This window comes from Scaptodrosophila lebanonensis, unplaced genomic scaffold, assembly GCF_003285725.1.
Source record: "Scaptodrosophila lebanonensis strain 11010-0011.00,11010-0021.00 unplaced genomic scaffold, SlebRS2 tig00000001-arrow-pilon, whole genome shotgun sequence".
NCBI lineage: Eukaryota > Metazoa > Arthropoda > Insecta > Diptera > Drosophilidae > Scaptodrosophila > Scaptodrosophila lebanonensis.
In genome coordinates this window covers 17455226-17476780 of record NW_022060529.1, presented here as the reverse complement: position 1 = coordinate 17476780, position 21555 = coordinate 17455226, and the positions used below count along the sequence as shown (strand labels likewise).

General features: G+C 38.1%; 1 protein-coding gene across 1 annotated transcript; it reads right to left on the bottom strand.

Annotated features, from left to right (window-relative positions):
• Positions 1-596: 596 nt before the first annotated feature.
• On the bottom strand, positions 597-20725 carry LOC115628409. Its single transcript, XM_030524538.1, has 16 exons — positions 20615-20725; positions 20201-20534; positions 20042-20124; positions 19837-19983; positions 19680-19772; positions 19416-19618; positions 19188-19353; positions 18966-19128; positions 18836-18893; positions 18681-18764; positions 17995-18127; positions 7855-7954; positions 6049-6265; positions 5753-5949; positions 5584-5710; positions 597-1691 (listed from the first exon to the last, which is right to left on the bottom strand). Exons 2-16 carry the CDS (start codon positions 20306-20308, stop codon positions 769-771), a joined length of 2802 nt encoding a protein of 933 aa, XP_030380398.1. The 5' UTR covers positions 20309-20534; positions 20615-20725; the 3' UTR covers positions 597-768.
• Between the last annotated feature and the right edge of the window lie 830 nt (positions 20726-21555).

The window sequence follows — 21555 nt, the reverse complement described above, 5'->3', positions numbered from 1 at the left end:
GTTTTTTTTTTTTGCATTTGTGCAAATTATAAGAAATATTTCAAATATATTATACAATTGTGGAAAATTACAATAAAAAATATAATCAATTTATAAATGTAAAAAACAATTTAAAGACTAGTCGTTTGTGTATTAAGCAAGCAAAAGCGTATATATGTATGTATGTATGTTTGTGTTGTAATTAAAATGTATATATGCATGTTTTCATTGCCAGCTGGCAAGCTTATCGCCGCCATTTTTTGTTTTTATCATTTCAGCATTGTCTTCGTTTTCGGCAGACCCAAATTAAAGAGCGCGCCGTGCATTACCATGACTGAGTTCTAAATATATATATGTGTGTATTTAGCATTTAAATATTAGTTAAATTCACTAATTAACAGCTTTAGCATATGCATGACGGATCCATAATGAAAATGTCTAGCCACAAGTGTGCACACACACACGCACGCACATCCACACCCTAACACACACACACACACACACACAAACTGCAAAAGCTCGCACACACACACACACACACACACACACAGAAAGACAGACAGACAGACAGATAGACCTGTAGTGCTATGGATCTAGACATAAGTACACCAGACAAATTATCTAAAAAATTTACTAGTTGCTTGAATAACTTGCACGTCCACTTCCACTTCCACTTGTTGGTGTTGTAGTCTCCTTGTTGTTGTTGCTGCTGTGGTAACTGGGCGTGGCAAAAATAAAGGCGCAATGCTGTTGTTTGTTTCTTTGTTTGGCTCAGCCAAAGAATGCTACTTATATTTTTTCTCTTTCTGCTTCAACTCCTGCTTCTGCTCGTCCTTTTCCAGCTATTGCTGTTGTTGTTGGTGTTGCTGTTGTTGTTGTTGTTGTCACTAGGTTTGATGTATGCTCTGCAGTTTTCATTAGATTGTCCGACGGCTCACTGCTTCCCCCACCACTACCAGCCTCCACAGCAGAGCCACTTGCCATGCGGTTGGGTTTGGTTGTGCCGCTGACAATTCTACTGGCATTTCCTGTTGACGTGAAGCTGTCGCCTTCCATAAAATCAACTGTTGTTATGCCATCCATCACTGTGTTTGGCTGGGCTCGGACTGGCGCTTGGGCCTGGCCCTGGCCCTGGGCTGAGGCTGCCGCAACGGCTGTGCCTTGTTTTGACGTTGGATATGCTTCGGCCGACTCTGTTGCAGCTGTTGATGTTGTTGATGTTGTTGATTTTGATGTTGATGTTGCAGCAACTTTGTTTGCGGTCCTTTCGTCCTGTTGATGGTCATTCATAATTTCCTGTACAGTGCCTGATTTTGTGGCTGCCAGGGGCAACTGCTTCACATTCGTTGGAGTAAACACGCTAGAGCGCGAATTCGGCGGCGTGGAGGTTTCTCCTTTTGCAATCTCATTTTGCAAATCACTTTCCAATTGCCTAGACTCGTCAGCCTTCAAGACTCGTTGTTGCTCTGCACTTGTTGTTGATGTTTTAATAGTTGTAGCTGGAATTGTTTCCGGCATATTTATAATATCCGACGCAACGAAATTTGGATTTTCCCAAATCCTTGGCATCTCCTCCGATGGTGCTGTCCTGTTGACGCCTGCCATTGTTTCCTGAGCATCTTGGGCTGTTCCTGTTAAATCATTCAGGACGGTTGCTGCTGCTTCCACAGTCCTCGAATTTTCCTCCTTCCGTTCGTGATTTGTTTCGACATCTGAAATATGCACAAGATGTGAAAAAAACAAGTAAAAAAGCTTAAATCGGGTGTCCCGACTTTGAAATACTCTGTATATATGTTTACAATAATTATAGAAAATAAAAAAAATTAAGAAAATTAAAAAAGAAAAATTTTTTGATCGATTTTACCTTTCTCGGTATTCGAACTCACGTAAATGGTGTATAATTGCACATTTACATAGCAATTGCGTCTGTGTGAGTGTATGAATGCCTATGCGCATCTATTCGTGGCTGTGTAAACATGTTAGCAGTCAACTAAACAAAATTTGCGGAGGAGAGGGGGGAGGGAGGGATATTCCAAAATATACATTTTCTGCGTATTCACATAAGGCATCTGGGACTAAAATTGGGTGTTCCTAAGTCTTATAGTCTCCGAGATATAGGCGATTATACGAATGGAAAATCGGGAAAACCCCCATAGGGGGGAAGTGGGGGGGGGGGGAAATCAAAAAAATAAAACAAACTCGTATAGAATACACACATAAGGCATCTTTGTGCAAAATTTGTGGTCTCTATCTCTTATAGTCTCTGAGATCCAGCTGTTCATACGGACGGACAGACGGACAGACAGACAGACAGGGCTAGATCGACTCGTCTCGTCATGCTGATCAAGAATATATATACTTTGTGGGGTCTGCCACGCCTCCTTCTGTCTGTTACAGTTTTCAGCTCCCGCAAACCTAATATACTTCTGTACATTTCATGTACAGAGTATAATAAACCGTGAAATGAAATAAAGTATAAATAAAACAGGAAATGACAGGCTTTACAATCTAGGAAGCATTCGCATTCGTTCTGGGCATACAATTTTCAAACGAATTGAGAAAATAATTTCTTACATATTTTGTAAACATACACTTATTACGTTTATGCTACAACGAAAGCAGGAAATCATTTTAGGAAATGGCAGCATACGAGTGCTATTTCGATTTTGAGTTCCCCACGAATGCTGACAATGATTTAAAGGCGCGGATGCGTGGTGGTTTCATATGCTTTCGAGCATACTTTAAGTTAAATTCTTCTTCAACAAAACTTATTACAAGATTGGAAAATGTTGGGATGGCTAGGAGTCTCTTATGGAGTCTCGAAGAAATGCCGGGAAGCCTTGTTTTTTATTGCGACAGCCTAATTTTGAAAATGTAAAGCTAATTCACGAACTGAAGTTAGTTAGCCACAACAGGATGAAAATAAATTTCTTGAATTTGACTTTGTGGATTGCCGACATAAACGCAGGAAGAGATACACACATTATTGGCATTGACTCATTCACAGAGGCAGGCAGACAGCTGAAGAGGCCGAAGGACAAACATACAAGTACTACAGACAGCAAGAGGAGCCCAAAACAAGGCGTCCTCTATTTATGCCTTGCACGCCATCCATGTACTGATTTGTACTTGATGTTTTTGATTTGCGCGCTTATTGCGATAATATTGGCTCGTTTCATGTTTGAGCGCGTCTCTTTGACATTTATTGTAATATGATGTGATGATGTGGCCAAACGAATGAGTGTTTGCTTGAATGAATGAATGAATGAATATATAAATGAACGAATATTCTATACAGCTCTTCTGCTAAGCCTCAAGTGGACGCCGCTTAAACATTTCTTCTCAATCCACATGGCTGTGTAGTGACATGAAATTTAAATTTATCTTCCGAATGATTTCACACGCAACGTGTCCTCCCTCTCAAAAAAAAAAGAAAAGAAAAAAACGGATTCTGTTGTGAATTGACACAAAGCCGCCAATGTTTCTTAAAGCGATGCTATGGTAACGCCACCAATTTGCCAAAACAGGTACCAAAGTATTTGTGTTTGTGTTTATTTTTTACAATTTAATAACTAAAGCTTCCCACACTTGAATGTATCTGCTTTTATAGCATTGGTTTGGTTGTGAAAGCTTTTCAATCGTATTTTTATTTGCGGATTCGTACCTATACATTTTGATATTTGAGAATGAAATGCCAGTCGCTAAAAATAGAGCTCTACATTTTTGTTCAATGAAGGCAACAAATTATTTCGTATTAATTATATTGTTTAATTGCAGGCTCCAAAAAAGGAACGAAAAGGGGGCGAAACTATGGTAATCGAAGCGGGATTGTCCTAACATCAGTGTGTGTGTGACATTCTTTGCCTTCGACAGTCATTTTCATTTAATATCATATACAAGTATGTACTATATTATAGGTATTTTCAAATTTTTATACTGTCATCTTAGTATATTATTTACCCGAAATATTTAGCAGTGTGGTGCCTGCAACCTGTTAATAAAAACAAAAATGGTTTCGCACCCTTTGGGAATGATATTAACAAAGATATGTATCTATGTTTATATATTAAAAGAAGAGGCGCAGAATTAAGAGTTAACTCATTCTTTATTTTTTGAAATAATAAATTATGTAAGTTAAAGGAAGATAATTCATTTTACTATACTTCAGAAAATGTGAAAATGAAACTAAACTTTTTAAAATATCAAACATATATATATTCTGATCAACCATTTATATAAGCCGAATTTAAAAATAACAAGCTATCCGCATCTATTCCGCTATATCTTTACGATTATAAACTACACATAATTCTGTTTTTATAAGGTAGATTGGTTCCAGAAAAAATCGCGTAAAAAATCGTGCTAAATGGAATAAAGTCGTGTCAGCATATGAATATAAAATTTGTAATTTTCAAACCGTGTAAAAACAGAATTAGGTGTAGGTAGCTAGACTCGACATCTAGTGAACATTTTGAATATACAGTGATGGAAAAATAATAGAAACGACAAAATTTTCTTCGTTTAATGGGCGCTTTACAATGCACTATTTTTCCAAAAAGTGTATGCGTTTCTATTATTTTTTCCAACCTAAAAACGTGGTCCCCTTATAAATCAGAGCAAACAGCAAATATTTCTGCCGAAATACGTGTTAAAACGAAATCACAATGAAGTACCTATAACCAATTATCGTGCATAGTAGAAGAAACCCTTATAATTTGTCCAGAAATTATGAAATGAAGTTTTTTTTTGAAAAGTGGAATGTCGTTTCTATTATTTTTTTCATCACTGTACGTATATATATGAATGATTGTAAATACCAGGTTCGATCATTGGTGAGTTTTGAAGTTGTGATTCGAAGTGAATGTTCGCTTTGAGCTCATTTTGGGTTAATTATAATATGAGTCCCCAACCGATTGTTAGCGAACATGTATTACTCGTTTCAGTTCTCTGGTACACACCAAAATAAAAATGTGCTCATTCCGCAAATACGCGACAGGACGAAATAAGACAACCTATATTTCCATTCCATTTGAAATATTTAAATCAAGCAAAGATGGCAGATTAAAATTGCCAACATTTGATGAATTTTCAGGCATTTTTTGCGTTGCAAACATTATGCTCGGATCCATTTATTTTCGCAAGCATTTTTTCACTTTATGCGCACCTTCCTACCACTACGATTGGTACACTTAATTATTAAAAATTGGCAATAAATTCACAGACAAGGGTGATATTCTCAAGTAATCGCATAAAGTCCGAGTATCTTATAGGAGTATATATTGTACATATACATATGAGTACACACATAGTCGAGTATGTGTTTATGGCTTATAGCATGTATGAGTGGCCTGTACGCTTAATATATGCATGCTTGCGTTCAATGAAGTGTGCTGCCAGGTCTGACAAATATTTGAAAATGAAGTTATATCTCTGTGCATGGCACGAGCCACTCAATTACGGCAAATCCCAACAAATAAACGAACTCAAAGCAGGGGATGAAAGACGTGGGAGGTCGTGTTTGTTTGTTTGTCGAAGGCACGCTTTGAAGCTAGCAGGCGGCGAACAAAGGCACAAAAGAATATTTTCCTTTTTATTTCCACTTACCTGATGTGCCAACTGCGGCTGTGGCTGTTGCTGTTGTAGCTTCGCTTAGCTGGGGATCTGAGTCGGTGCTGGTAGTGGCTAGGATATCCGCTTCACCATTGGTACCTTCGGCGCTGGCTGTGCCGACTGCAGCAGCCGCTGCAGCCGCCGCTGCCACCGCCGCAGCTGCCTCGGCCACACCGGCGGTTGCCTGGTTACGAAATGGAATGTCTGCCATATTGATGCGTTGGAGATGCACATGCATCACCTGTCCATTGCCGCCCTGGCCGAGGAACACCCGTCGCACGGTGGCGAACTGTTCTCGTCTCTGTAGCCATTGTCCTACCACAGGCAAGCGCCTCAAATTGGCGAAGGCAACATGCAGGGCTTGTGTTGCATTGTTTTCTTGCCCCGCCGCCCCGCCTTGCGCTCCTTGCACGTTTTGCTGGGCTTGCTGTGCTTGATCGGCAGCGGGCTGTGGTGCACCGCCGGCCTCCTGTCCCTGTCGGTCGCGTTCGATTTGGCGTTGTGCGGCCAATTGACGAAACAATCGCGTCACAATGAGACGCGCACGTTGCAGGGCCGCCTGCTGTCCGCGACCCACGGCCATGGCGCCATTCTGGTTGCGGGTTATGATAAATACGTGCCTCTGTGCCATTATGGCGGGAAGCTCGTAGCGATGAAAGAAGAAGACCATCGAATGCTGGAAAATGGAAGCGAAAATTATGTAATCGAAAACAATGCACAATACGCAGCCGTAGCTGCTGACGTTAGTGAGGCTGTTTGTAAGATTAGTCCAAACACAATGAGAACAAAACCCGCACGTGAGCTGCACGCTTAGTACACTCAGAGAAGAAAGTGACCAACAAATCTTTCCCATTTATACTTCATACTACGCATACATATGTAGTATTCTGCAGTATTTGATCCATTCTGGGCATTCTTACGATTTTCTTACATTTTTCTTCCATTTCTTTTCTGCATTGAACTCATTCGTCGAATTAATGTGCAGGAACTACTCATAGCTAGGTATTAGTAGCTAGGATACGTCTAGGGTAGATCAGAAAAAAGAAAAGTTCTTCTTCAACAGATACTACTGTTAACCACCATGGTACCTTCTTAAGGCTTCATATGATGCTCTATCTGTACAAGTATTATGAAGTACGTTTTATCATACTCAAAAGTCATGGTCCGCCATGGTTAAATATCATATTTACTTTGACATACATTTTACACATCATGAGGATCGAATGGCCCAAAACTACATCCTCGTAAATTGTTGTTTAGATTAGATAAATCATAGAAATGTCAAAATTTCTGCCCAATTTCAATTCTAAGCATAACACCCAAAAGCTCAAACTTCACGGCTTAAAGCAATAAATGAGGACGTCTTTTCTCTTTCACTTTTGTTTATTTTTAGCCTTATAAGCTAACAAAAGTAACAAATAATTTGAAACAGGCCACAGAAAACTAATCACTATACCAGTTAATTAAGTCAAATATTTAACAAGCTATGCAGAATCTTTCAGAATTCAGAATTTTTTCTTCAACATACTTATCATTACTTCAACATTACTTATCAATAAGACTTTGCAAAGGTATTTCTATCTGACGAATTCAGTGCCTTAAAAAGTTTTGAAATAACGTTTAAAGAAAATAGGTATTCTGGGTAGAAAAGACCGTTTTACGATTTGTATAATTCTAACATACGATTTCAACTAAACTATTTCCAAAAGCTCATTGAATCAACAGTTAAGTTGAGCATATTAGTCCCCATAAAATCCTATATATTTGCTTAAGATATAAATGGCAACATCGTATCTAATAACTTTTGCTAACTTTTGATTGTTGTCTGCTTGTTTTGAATGATTCTAGAAAGAGGAGTGCACTTCTTTGATAAATCGGGGACAACACAGGAGTTGTCATTATGTGCCCATATATGCATATACCCGTATACAAAAAAAGTGCAAAGGTTGCAGGGTACGCCTTTTGTCAGACAGAAACATTGAAAATATTTTGAAAAGGAACACAAGACGAACTGCTACTTCAACGCTACTTATTTAAACGTCTCTCGTATACCCATAGTATTATATATTTCGCGGTGGACCTCAAACTTGCGATGAAATGCATTTTTCTCTGAGTGCATTCGGTTTGCCGGAAAGACACTGCGACACGTGAGCTCTGTATGGTGAACACGTGATAATGTACAGGCTAATTTGTCATGTAGTTGACAGGCGTAAACAAGCACCAGCAGAGGCAGCTAATGTTTGTGCAACATTTTTGAATAGTTACCTGTATAAATAGGAAGGAGGATAGCAGGGCGAGTGTGCGGTACTGTCCACTGAAGCGATAGTGATACGCATAGAAAGCAAAGTGGTAGAGATAAAAGAATCTGAAAAGAGAGAAAGAGAATTGTTATTCCAAATGCTGGTTGCAATACAGTGTGACTTCAATAACAATACATATGCAAGAGATTATAAATAGCACTCCTCTAAACGATAGACTAATTACGACATTAAATTCTGATAAATTAGGCAACATTGCTCTCAGTAGAACAGCTGCTAAAAGTTAAATAAATTTGTGCACTGCTTTTCGACACCTTTAAAGCTAGACTGATGTTGGCCCCCTTTTGTTGCGTGGTTTTTTAGACTTTAGGAAAATACTGACAAAGATTTTATTAAGGGGCCAGCGTTATTTAAAGATTAAACGGCCAAATTAATAAGTAATTGAGTATCTTTATTTGAAATATAAATTGTCTTTATTATTTAAGCTATAGAAGCATATCATTTGACTTGTTTGTTATTAGTTTCTTTTTTCCATTAAAAGATATCTTTTGAGCACGGTCTTGCCACATTAGGTCTTTCTTCGAGAAACCCTCAAAACGTTCTTGTAGTTTTATTCTAATTAATAATCTTGTAGCTAATGACTTTTATCACTTATCGTTAACAACACATTTTATTGAAAAGGCATGTCGTTATTCAGCGACATTGTCCTGTACTTTAAAGACAACATACTACATATATTTCCAAAAGGCTGTGGAGAGCTGTGCAAAGCCTCTGCCTCCCACCACCTGTGGGCATGGACACACGCCGACCCTCGTCAATGGCAAAACACGCGCAGCTAGAGCTTTGCCTTGCCCAGGGCATGATTACCATTCAACATTCAATAATATTGTATTTAGCTGCAAAATAAAAAGCAACAAAATATTGTTTTCTGTTTTGCTGTTTTTGTTGTTTTCGTTATGCCTGAAACTAAATGCCAAATAAGCTTGAGGCGGCGAAGTGGGTCAGACATGAGTAACGCCTTGAACAAACCGCCACGCAAAACCAAAGAAATAACAAGCGGGAATGCAGGAGAATACGAGTACATACTGTATATAGCAAAAAATAAATAAATAAAAATAAAAATATAACAACAAGTTCAACAATATGCCAACAATGGCAAAACACTCAAGAGGATTTAATAATATAAATAATTGCTGGCTAGCTGTTAGTTGAATTGTTGCCTCGAAAAGACAACAAATAAAAAACACAATGAACGACAGCGACAACGATGGCGATGGTGATGGTGACGGCGACGGCGAGCACATTGATAAGCGTGTTGGCCAGGACAATGAAAGAAAGAGGTCCTGCCGTTTCCGTTGCCAACCAGCCGAGCGGAATTCGAGTTTAATTTATTTTTACAGTGGTCATAGGAAGCGGACTGCGGGCAGCAGGCCCAAGTGGGGTTTTGGGCACGGCCATGATTGAGTTATGTTATTGAATTTAATTTGTGTTGATTGTGCGTGCACACACACACACATACACACACACACGCATGCCAACAGTAAAAAGCAACATCAATACACATCGACAGCGACAAATGAAGACACACGACCAAGACGTTCACGTTGACGCTGACGTCAACCCCGGCAAAGAGACAGACGTCGAAGTCATCGTCGACAGTGAAGTCTCTTATTTAGTAAGCCTTTGGAGGCAGGCCTCCGACTGGCATTATGGACACATCGTGCCAGGCGCAAACGTTTTTGCACCAATTTCCGCTGCAAACCCTCCAAAGGCCCTTCTCCCCCTCTCCTATCTATGTATTTGTGTAGAAGTAGTAAGCAGCACGTAGACAACACTTATCGCTTGTTCGTTTCCGTTTCATTCGTTTTCTTAATGTAGCGTATCGTTGCCGACAAGCCAGCGTCCTCGTCAATACCGCCACACCACCTTCACCCCCATCGTCTCCATCATCATCGTCATCATCATTCCCCATCATCTCCATCAGCATTTTTGCCACCGTCAATGCCAGCGGCGTGTCGCAACGGATGTGTGCTAAGGAAATGCTATTGGCACTCATATCCTCCGATTAAGCGGAAACTGGCGTGGGAAGCGGAGGTGTGCAGCTTTTCAACACTGCACTTACATAACAAAAACGACGCTGTCAACTAAACTCAACTGTTGCATGTACATATTGGGAGCTGGTTGCCTGGGTGTATGTATTGTATATATACATATACATATATAGTATATTTAAATGAGCAAGCTAGCATTTTGTTCCCCTTTCTTTTAAGGACTTGTCGCTCCATTGCTCAGGTGAAGCGTAAAAGACGCCAGCTTGATGAGATCTATGGACCAAAGTGCTTATTTGTTGCATGCAAGCCCATTGAGGGCTTAACCGTCTGAGTCTCAATGAGTGCAGCGCATCAGCAGATTCCAGCACACTACCAGCACACAACACAAGCGTTTTTTCACTCATCACTTATCCTTTGCTTTTACCATAATTTGCAAATTGCTCGAACACGTATGCCCGGGCAAAGAGCTCTTTTTTTTTTGTAGTTTGTTTACCCGAACGGCAGCGCATAAATGATGCGAACAGGTTGCTAAGGACACCATTCATATACACTGCTCATTCATATCAATTAAGAGTTGAGGCTTAAAATGATGGCCGCCATGAAAAAATGTGTTGCCTACTTATAGGATGCATGTATATTCAATATTTACAGTTGCACTTAAATCTGATAAATTGCATTCATTGAATATACTATAATTTCCGCATTTGTACTGACGATTTTTTCACCGCTTAACCACTTGTCCATTTACACAGCAGAGTATTTACAGACCGCATTTTCATTTAATTTCGATTGCCTGCCATTTGATTTGTTAACCAAATAAGCCAATTTCTATATTAAACATTTTTTATAATTTTTTTTACTTTTTTATACTCTTCACGCGATGTGATATGGCGAGAAATAGTAAACAGAAAAGTAATTCTGCTCATAGTGGTTTCAGATACGCTTTGAATCAACAGAGAACATTTTGATCTTGATCGTACTTTAAAAATATTAATAACCCGCTCTTGAAGATAACGACAAGTAATGGCGGATGAACATAGACAAATGAGCGGTTTGAAGATTAACGAAATTCAAAAAACCAGAGCCATCAACACATTTGCAGAGATTTTTCCATCCAGCCTTGCGATAGCAGCGATTTGGAAAAAATCAACTGCCGTGCTTTAATGTTGAATTGAAATGAGCTACTAGGGGGCGGTTTTCGTTTTCGACTGTTCAGCGACATCAGTGTAATAGTACAGTACAGAAAAGTTAATTGCATATATCGTTCCTATGGCAGGGATATAAACTAATGATAAAAACTAATACTTGTGAAACGTTTGATAAACTCCGATGCGGCTTGGTGATACAAATGTTCATACGGACAAAAATAAATCTATCCTGAAACACACAGACCTTAACTATTTCGATGCAGGAAATATAAAATAACTAAGCATGGAAATATTGTGGCTGTATCATAAATCATGCTAGAAATTGTATGCAGTTGTTAGCAGTTCAAGTTAAGTTTCAATTTAAATATCTTTCTGAGAGCTTAGCGATGAGCGAAAATGTTATACAACTAGCAATATTATAACTAGTTCAGTCCTGATCGTCAAAACGCAACAGTCTTAGATGTTAAAATATCAAAGTCAATGAATTGAGCTTCCTTGATCTATTATTAAAGCTCTGTAAACGCTTTGTTAAAGATGATTTGAATATAAAGAGATAAAGGCAGCAATTAAGAAGTTGAGATTGCAAAGATATATTTACGATTTAATGGCAGTTAGACTAAATATTTGATACAATTTGTTAAATAGGAACTTGTTTAATACATTTTTTTTATGTCTTTTTAATTGAGTCCGTCTATCCTTCAAGCCTTTCTTACCCCCCATAAAAAAATATGTATGAAATTCACTGCAAATTTTAAGATTCCAGCACTATACTTATGTTTTGAAGCAAAATAAACTTATGGCACTCGTTTTAATTACTTTGCAAAATGCAAGCAGTTTAGAGCGAATCGGCACTATCCATTAATTAATTGGATAATTATAAAATTGTGTGTTTTTCTGAGAATACTTGTACAATTTTAAATGCCATTTCATAACCCTTTTTCGCGACGACACATTAAGCCGTGTTAAGCTCGTTTGTGGCCTCAGTTATGCATACACGAATATTACGAGCTTAAAGTGACAATCAATCACTCATCGGCTCTGCAAAATTATATCATATTTATGTAATTGAAATGTACGTGCAGGAACCATTTTCATATAAAAATAGTAGGAAAAATATGGCGCATACGCGGCGTTGGCAAGCAAATAACAAACAAGCGACCCACTATAATGAAGCGATTTTGTCGCGTTATGAAAAACACTCATCAGCTGCACCTTTGAGCAACACAATGCCGCACACAAACACAAGCACACACACACACACACAGCAACAGGACGAACAGGAGTTGCCACCGTCTGAAATGGCAGGCTACTTGTCATAACATGACAACAACAGTAGCAACAACAACAACAGCAACAGCAACAACAACAAGAAGAGTTATGGCGGAAAAACAAACTTGACGCAATTATACTTTGCGTAACATGATCTCAATCAACACGAAAACAGCGGGGAAAATAGAGCTTACGCTTAGGCTATATGCCAAAGCAGCATTGCCGCCACCGGCCACCTTTTGCCATCGACACAATAATAATAGCAACAACAACAACAAGAACAACAAGATTTGCGTGTAAACAAGAAGTAGGAAAAAAAGAATACATAAAAAAGGAGCAAACGAGGCCGAGCCACGACAGGACCAAGGTGAACAAGCATGGAGCCAAGCAGCCACTTGAAACTCGCGACTGTGGCAATATGCCACGACCGGAGCATCAAACAAGCAACAACCCTTCCCCAGAACTTGTTCGCCACAGAGACGTAAAGGGACTCAATTCGACTCGGCGCGACGCGACCCGACCCGACCCAGCGTGCTCCGTCTTTGTTCCCACAGCTTAGTAACATTTGCTCTTTGAAGGCAGCCAGCAAGCTGGAGCAGCAACTTCAAAATTGTGCGTGCGATAAAATCTTCTGTAGTCTGTAGGCAAGCTGAGAAAAACAATCTGTGCTCCTCCAATTCCAGCTGAAGTCATGCTCCAACAACATTCGCAGCTCATTTAATACGTGCCATACTTTGGAGTGTGCGCCTGCCAACCAGGAGTGGGCAAGTGGCGCGGAGAGTCGGGGGACAGACAACCAACCAACCAACCAACCAACCAACCAACCGATGTCTTGCCTGAATGTGTAAGCTTAAAAGACGTATTATGCGTTGCCAGAATGCCTGACTGGGCCAACTTCGCTGCCTGGCTGCTTGACGGCTTTCAAAAAGCCAAAGCCACAGGGCACAGGCAGCAAAAGGGGTGTACATCCCCCACCCATCCCCCACCCATCCAAGGCTGGTAACCGTTGCTGTCGCGCCTTCTCGTTAAACGGCGATTAACGGCGTTATTGTAGCAAAAGCTGGTGGCATGCGGAAGTGCTTCGTAATTGTGACTTTAAAAAGATGGAATCATTTTCTATGCAATTGAATTATTTGCTGGCAGGCCATCCATCCAACCAGCCATTTATTTTGAATTGGCAGCGATATCCGAAGCGCCTAATGAGAGCCAACTTGACGGCAAACTTTAATTGCAATTCTGGCGGCATGAGCGTAAAATGCATAATACGAGAGAGATTGCCAACTTTTATCGCTGGCATTCGTAAAGTTAGAGTACACAAATTAACTCATGCAATGAAATTAATACGAGCTTGGCAAACAGTTTAGGGATGTACTCATGCTCGTGTATAGGAGTGTACGAGTCGTTCTCTGTTAAAAGCAAAAAGCGCCGCCAGCTTGTTTGCATTTCATGCAAACTTCAACGCCAACTCGCTTTCCAAACCAAGTTCGCCGCAAACAGGCAAGCAAATAATAAGCATGAAGCGGGGGGAGGCAGCGGTAGGGCTCTTTCGAGTGCGGAAGGAAGCGCACTCGATCCCAGTAACCCATAACCCTACAAACCGCAGGAACAGAATGGAACAGAATAATAAAAATAAAAATGCATGGAGAAAATGAAAGTACGGCCGTAGCGGAGGCAACAGCAGTCCGTTCAACAGCTCGAGGCGGTCAATAACATCAAAATTAAACCGTACATGAGTACACAAACATACACACACACACGCACACCCACACCCACACACACACACACACACAAATATACATCTGTTCGCACAAAATGCAAAAACATATAGTATCGTATATTTAGAATTAAAGCGTAGCATAGAGTCCCTAATGAATGCTTGACTCAAATGTATTTAATTCACATGATGATAGATCAAATATTTAACTAATTAGCCCGTCTAAGTACATATGTGTGTATATAGTATCTATTTATACATATTTATATCTTCTGTATCTACTTCTCTATATGATTGAAATTTTTGTAAAGGTTTATTCATTAAATTATTATTAGTAAAGATTCCTTCAATATTTCTATAATTTTTACAACAAAAATAAATGCAGCTAATAAATAATTTATTAGTAAAATTGTAATTAAATTTGTTGGAACATTTATCATCATTTATTTAATGATAAATTATTTTCTGCTGGCAACATACTTATACGAGTACTTACAAATATACAAGTACACGTATATCTATCTATCTACTTATGTATGTATCTACTTGTCTATCAATATTTCTATCTTTTTAACAATGCATCAGTTTTTGAGAGAATGAATTAAACTATTCACGATTTCTAAGTCTTACTTGTATTAATTAATGATTAGCAGATGCCAGTACTGTCTATTATATGATTGAATAAAAAATAATGTGTAAAACGCAAAAGGATACATATAATATACATACATATAAGGATACATATTAGCACGGCTGATATACTTATACAAAAATAGTTTAAAAAAACACAGCGTGGAATAAAGTCGTGTAACCATATATAAAATTTTTAATTTTCAACTCGTATAAAAACAGAATGAGGTACATATATATCTATCATTCACTCTAACTTTTCATCCTTTTATAAAAGTATATAAATATATAAAATGAATTCCTACCACTAACAGCATTATGACAATTGACTTGTTCTTTCAGAGCTATAGCAACAATCACAAAAACTACAATATCTAGCATACATATAACATTTCTAATTATTTGGTTAAGTATGGAGGATTGGAGAGACGGAACGAAAATGATGTAAAGATAAGATATATTATTAGTATCAGAAAAAAAACTCAAAATATACTAATTGTAATTTTATGAAAGTGATAACGTAAAAAAAAACATTACGCTTTGTTATACTCTTTTAATATAATTTCGCAACTGAAACCACAATATTTTAGTATTAGCAAAAATAAAGAGATAAAAAACAAAAAAAAAATTTTTGACACATTTTTCAAATCCGCCAAAGAATGTGTTTCGAAAATGCATCTATTTTGGAGTGTTGCTTTCATTTTTCTTTTTTGGGAAACAAAATTAGCAAAATTGTTAATTGATTGTGAAATCGAAGCTTCGCGAAGAAATATCAATAACAGTTCGATCGGAGAAACACCTATTCCTATATTCTATTCCTATAGATGTATGTAAATTCTATTATAAATTCCCTACGTTTTGTAAAGAGTTTGTGAGCCACCCTCCCTCCTGATGTGTGCTCTTAATGCGATACATCCAGGAAAGGCGCAACAACAGCAGCAAGCATTTGAGATAAGACTCGACACTAACTAATTGCGAATTCCACGAATTACCGAGGTTATACCAAGTTCAGTGAATTTAGCTCTTATGTGCTTGCGTTTATACGGAAGGACACATATGCACACATATGATTTTGGGGTACGTTTTTATTTTTGCTTCATGCTTTAATTTTCTGGCTGTCTACTAGTTTAGTGCGAATGTATATAACACAGAAGGAGGCGTGGCAGGCCCTCCAAAGTATATATGTACATATAATACGTTCGTCAAACTGTCTGCATGGACAAAAGAATCTCAGGAAGTATAAGAGCTAGATGAAGTCAACTTGGTATGCATTCGTTTGTATATTCCCTTAAGGTCAAGGTTGATTTTTTTTCGGGGTCAACCACCTCCCTACTCGTCCGCTAAGAGTAATTTTTCATAACCAATAATTCTTAGAATTTGTTGTCAAGTTTTATTATGATAGGTCAATTGTAAAGCAATTTATTGCCATAAATGTAATGCTAGATGATTCTCTGCCAGCAGCTACTGTTGTTGTTGCTTTGTTCTTTTTTTCCTTTTTTTCTTGTTTTTTGCGGAAGTAGCTTTACAGAGATTCTCTTTTAGGCTACTTCTATTATTTGTTATAGATTGAATTTAGTTTGCATATCGCATTTTTCCACTTCAAGGACAAATCGTAACATTTCTCGAAAATATACATATTTTTGGGTTTTCAAAGCTATTAAGTTCTTTCTACTAACGATGACCATTTACCTTCCAAAATTTACATCTACCTATAGTTATTATGTGTTTCTTACTACTTTTAATGAATCACAAGTTGAGTTTTGGCTATCATAAAAGATGACTTTTTTAAATCGAATTTTGATACCACTTGGAAAATTTACTATAAGTAGTTTTACTCTGATTACCCTTTTTGTATGCATATTTTTAAGAATATAAATCAAATGCTACCAGAATCGTATGTTCTTTATTTACATACATAAAATAATGGTGCAAATACCAAAAACTTGTAAGTAGTGTTGTTGTCTTAGGTCTGTACTACGATAAGATAAAAAGGAAGGCCAACAAAAAGCCGCATATTATAATTACTTACTTTATGAAATAATTGATGGAATAGGCATATACATAGTATATATGTATACTCGCAAATCAAATACATAATGCTTAGGCCACTTAGTGTAGTGAACTAGCACATTTAAAACCACTCGCGGCAATGAATGTTTAATGAATATAAATGCCCCGTAGAAAGCAGCATCAAAAACAACAAGTGGCAAGCGAATGGGCCACAGACTTATAGCCTTTTAATTCAACGCAAATTACGCAAAATCAACACCCAAAATGGGCCGAGGATAGATAGTGATTGGGACATGCCGCGGCACATGAATTCTTAATAATAACATAAGCAGAGGGAGACGGTCTTTTTTGGTCCTGTATAAAGGGAATATTCAAGTGTCTTTTTGAATTATTGATGATGGCGCATCGTTGAAAAATGGCGCGTTGTTTTCCAGACAGTTTCAAAATTATTTCTCGCTGCGCGCTCAATTATGCAAAGTGCGCGTAATAAACCGCAAAGTAGCCCTTCTTTTCTTATTTTTCTTTATTTTTGTTGTTTTTTTTTTTGCCTGGTTTGTCTGCCTGTCTGTCCGTTTGTCTGTCCATCTGAAAGGAAACAAGCTTAATTGTATGTGTGTGTGTGTGTGTGCGTTTGACGTGCGTGGTCATTAATGTTTATATAACGCCATGTATTTTGTAGTTTCAGTTTCCTTTTTCTGTACGCTTTTCATGTTCGTTTTTGTTCGTGGCTATTACAAAAAAAAACAAAAAAAAAAAGTTTATTTAAATGTTTGCTAATGGCGCGGCTCAGTTGGGTACGAACCGCTTGGGTTACGCTTGTTGACTTAAGTGATGAAATTTTGTGCAATATGTGCGTTGCCGCCATTGGTGTGTGTTTCTGTATGTTTGTGTGTAGCTGAGGGTGGGGGATGGGTGGACTCGACTGGCGATGGTGTTCGAGTTGATTTGGTCTCACCCCGAGGGAGGCTTGCGCAAGCAAAGTTAATTTTCAAATAACAACCGAGCGAAAAGTGTAAAATGCTGCTTCGCAACCAGAGCAAAGAAATGGACTGTTAAGTGGTTGACTTGTTCCTATTCCCACATTATTGTTATTATGTAGTGCCGGCTGCAGCAGCAACTTACAAAAGGGATTTCAAAGCACTGACAACGACAACATACAAGAGGCTGGACTTAATGTAATTGAATTGCTCCGCAACATACTCTAATACTAAGCACGCTCGATTGCACAAAATCAGGTGAAATGCAAAAAAAAAGGGTAAAAATCTAGATAATAGTTGCCCCAGAGACCAGCTTAGCATACGGTGCAGAACTCTTTGAATACGCACCTGAGCCAATGGCGTTTCGTAAGACTGGTGTGACAACATATTGCATCGTATTGGTCCGCAATCCATACAATTAGTATTATATAGAACGCAGTGGTGGTGTCATTGAAGAACTCGGACATAATGGCCTCCATGCCTGCAATAACAAACAAAAAAATGTATATAAAAGTTGTTGCAAGACGCTATAGAATCCTAACAAAAGGTGATAGAGTAATTGAATTACTTTTATCTGTTCATACATGCATTGCCAAAAGACAAATTAAAACTACTAGTTAGCTAATTAGCAGTAATTAACAAAAGAAAAGAATTCACTTCTGTGTCCTTGCAATAGCTGTCAATACAGAATTTGAATTGCTTAATTTCTATAAAACATGTGACAGAAAAAGCAAGGAAATTTGATCCGTAAACATGCCAGCCTGTTCACAGATTATACAGAATCTAAGTGGGTATATTATCAACATTTTTGACTACGAGGAAAACTATTGGAATACTAGCATTATGTTAAAACATTTATAGTATACATTTTATACAATTCGTTTTTCGAAATAATGTGCATTTACTATTTCTGCTTCCGCATACGTTGATTGAAATGGAAATGGTAACATGTATGTACATATATAGCAAAAGTCTAACCAAGTATTCCAACGATTCATTGGCTAAAGGTAGCATTTAAATTAAGAATTACATACCAACTAATGCTAATATCACGGTAAGCAACGGAGCGATAGGAAAACGCGCAGACACATTGTATTCCAGCATTTGCAGAAGATCGACTGGAAAGGTGAATAAAAAAGCCAGAATCGAGTTAAATAATTAAAAATGTAGTTTCTTGTGCCGTAATCACCTATGAAGACGAATATTTGGTGGTGGGAATAGCGCAACAGCATTGAAACCGAAAAAGTCTGCAAAAAGTAGAACAAATTAATTAAGACGAGAGATAAGAAAGTGTGCCTCGTGGTGCGGTAAAAACTTACAAACAGTAGCATAACACAAAATGCCGCTGGATAGGAACTCCAGGTGGCCCACCACATGGACACAAAGCGATAATGCTCGCCTGTAATGACATTTCGTAGATATCCTTTATTTTCCTCCTTTTCTGCTATAGCCCGTACTGAGGCCATCAACAAGTCGTCGTAGCTGCAAGCCAGATATACATAAACATAATTAAAGAACTATTAAGCCAGGGTTACGCTTACCCAAGCAATCGTTTGAGCAAGTAACGCGTCAGTCTATCACCAAAACAGTCATTTGCGTTGGGATCTAATTGTACAGTTAACACCGGTATATTGAGACGCTTGCGCGTGGCAGGTGAGAGTCTTAGGTGTCCATATTCCAACGAATACTCCATTATATATTGTTCATCTAAAAATACATTGTTCGTTTGCTGATAAACTAATATTAGCTACCAAATGCTGATAACGTACCGTCCTCATCCTCACCCTTTAGCTGTATGGCATTGGGATGATCATAGGAATCTAGAATATTTATGGCATCAAAATAGTGATACAGCGTTTCATTGTTGTACGCAAAAGTAGGCCGTATAGGCAAGCCCAACTTGCGAAGTATCGATTCGTAGCGCTTTAGCCGATAATGGTTGACATACGTTTGCGGTCCGATGTTATAGTAGCTGGAACAAAAAGTGCGATAAGCAACCTATTTAGGAGAAGTTGCTCTAATTGAATAATTACTATGAATCCTTTAGTGTGTATATTAACTGTTGATCTTGTTTAATGCTCTGCCAGATGGCGCGCTTCTCAGCTAGGTGGGGTATTATTTCCACTCTGCAAACAGATAACATTTTACAGCTTTCAAAAGGAACAACATTTAAAATGTATGTATGTGTACCTTATAACACCCTCTCTGGGCCAATTGTGTACTTCTTGTAAGCAAGTGCAGGGATTCTTTATAAACGCATTATGAACGTAGATTAAAGTAAAGAAAAATAACAAAGCCTTCGCCAGCAAAAAGTATTCAATAGCAAGTTGCACTTTTCTGCAATGGATAAATATTGTTGTTATTGTATAGGATCAGCACCAGAGATCGTCCTCACCGTGGAATTAGCTCTGCATACGCGGCTGCAGCTCGAAAGTAAATGGCGTGAAAGAGACGATCGCGCATGTTCAACATGTTGTTCTGCAAACGAAAGTTAATGCATACATAAGTCTTCTAAGAAATATACATATCTTAATATATATGTATGTAGACATACCTGACCACCACCCGCACCGCCAGCGACTACGCGATTACGCCCATTAATGTTATTGATTGCATTGGCAACGGCAATTTCTGCCGCGTTTTCGGGCAAAGCATCGGCCATGGCTGAACGCTATCGGCAACTCAAATGTAAGGCCCAATCGAGTTTTTGGCTACTTCCGTGTGTGCTATGTACGTCTTCCGCAACGTCGCCAGCCGCAGACTCAAGGTGCTCCAAAGAACTTGCTTGTTGCCGTCGTTGTGGCTTGTTGATGTCTCGCGCAAACGGACGCTGCGATGTAATAGCTCGCTACTACCTTTTTTAGCGACACTTACATATGCACCATAATCTGTAATATTTACAAATACAACAACATTTGTTAGATGTCGCAATTGCTACTCGACCAGAAGAAAATGTTGTTTTACTTACATGATTTTTGTTGATGTTATTGTCGCGTTTCTGTTTCCGTATTTAAACTTATGCTCTGTGCTAATGTATTTTAACTACTTAAATTGTTGGTATTAAACAAAATTCTCTAAATTTTACATTTTCCAATCAGATCAAATGCAGGTGAGCTGGAGGTTCGTATATGAACCAGAACAGGATTAGAACTAGTTGCTTGAGAGCTGGTAGAGCAGATATCAGCTGTTATGTCGCGTTGCCAACTTCACGGATTGGATTGTCGATTGAGGCGCCAAATAATTTTGGACAAATATCGAGATAAAGTGGCAAATAACACAACAGAGATTGATGAAGCTGTCATTTGAAAGAAGAAAAACACTAAGCCTTTTTTAAGTATTAAGAAAAAATATTGCTACCGTTCCTTAGTACATATGCATGTATGTATAATAGATGTCATTTTAATAAAATATGAGGTATGAGTTTATGCAGTCAGACGATGATAATACTTTAATTAAATTTAATATAAAGCGACTTAAATAAAATAATGCTTACAGCAACAGCTGCAAAGGAACTGCTTGCTCTTGGTTCGCGTATGAACACCACCCTAGTGAACTAGTTCTGGGAAACAGAGCTACCAATCTGCGTCAATCCCGATTCATAACCGATTCTGTGGCGCGTAAATTTGAGCTCAAAGTAAAACTAATGGAAAGACATTTGTGCCGCAAAATGAAAAATAATCTGTTTGTAATATTGAAAATGCACAAATTAGTTGTGTTATTTTTCTTTTATTTTTTATAATTTTCTGCAAACCAATGTAAGAAATTAAATTTTTCAATGTTTCGTTTTCTTTATAAATAAGCTACATTGAATGTCGTTTTAGTTTTAATTTAGTTTTACATTGATTGGTGGTTGTGATTCCATTACTCATTTTTACGTTTTTTACTATAGTTCTCATATACTCGTATGTA

Excerpts from the sequence above, each read along its gene's own strand:
- LOC115628409 (XM_030524538.1), bottom strand. The coding sequence starts at position 20,308 with ATGGCCGATGCTTTGCCCGAAAACGCGGCAGAAATTGCCGTTGCCAAT. Across the intron at positions 20,125-20,200 it reads GCGGTGCGGGTGGTGGTCAG|AACAACATGTTGAACATGCG; the intron begins GTATGTCTACAT and ends TTTCGTTTGCAG. Across the intron at positions 7,955-17,994 it reads ACGAAACGCCATTGGCTCAG|ATTCTTTTATCTCTACCACT; the intron begins GTGCGTATTCAA and ends CTCTCTTTTCAG.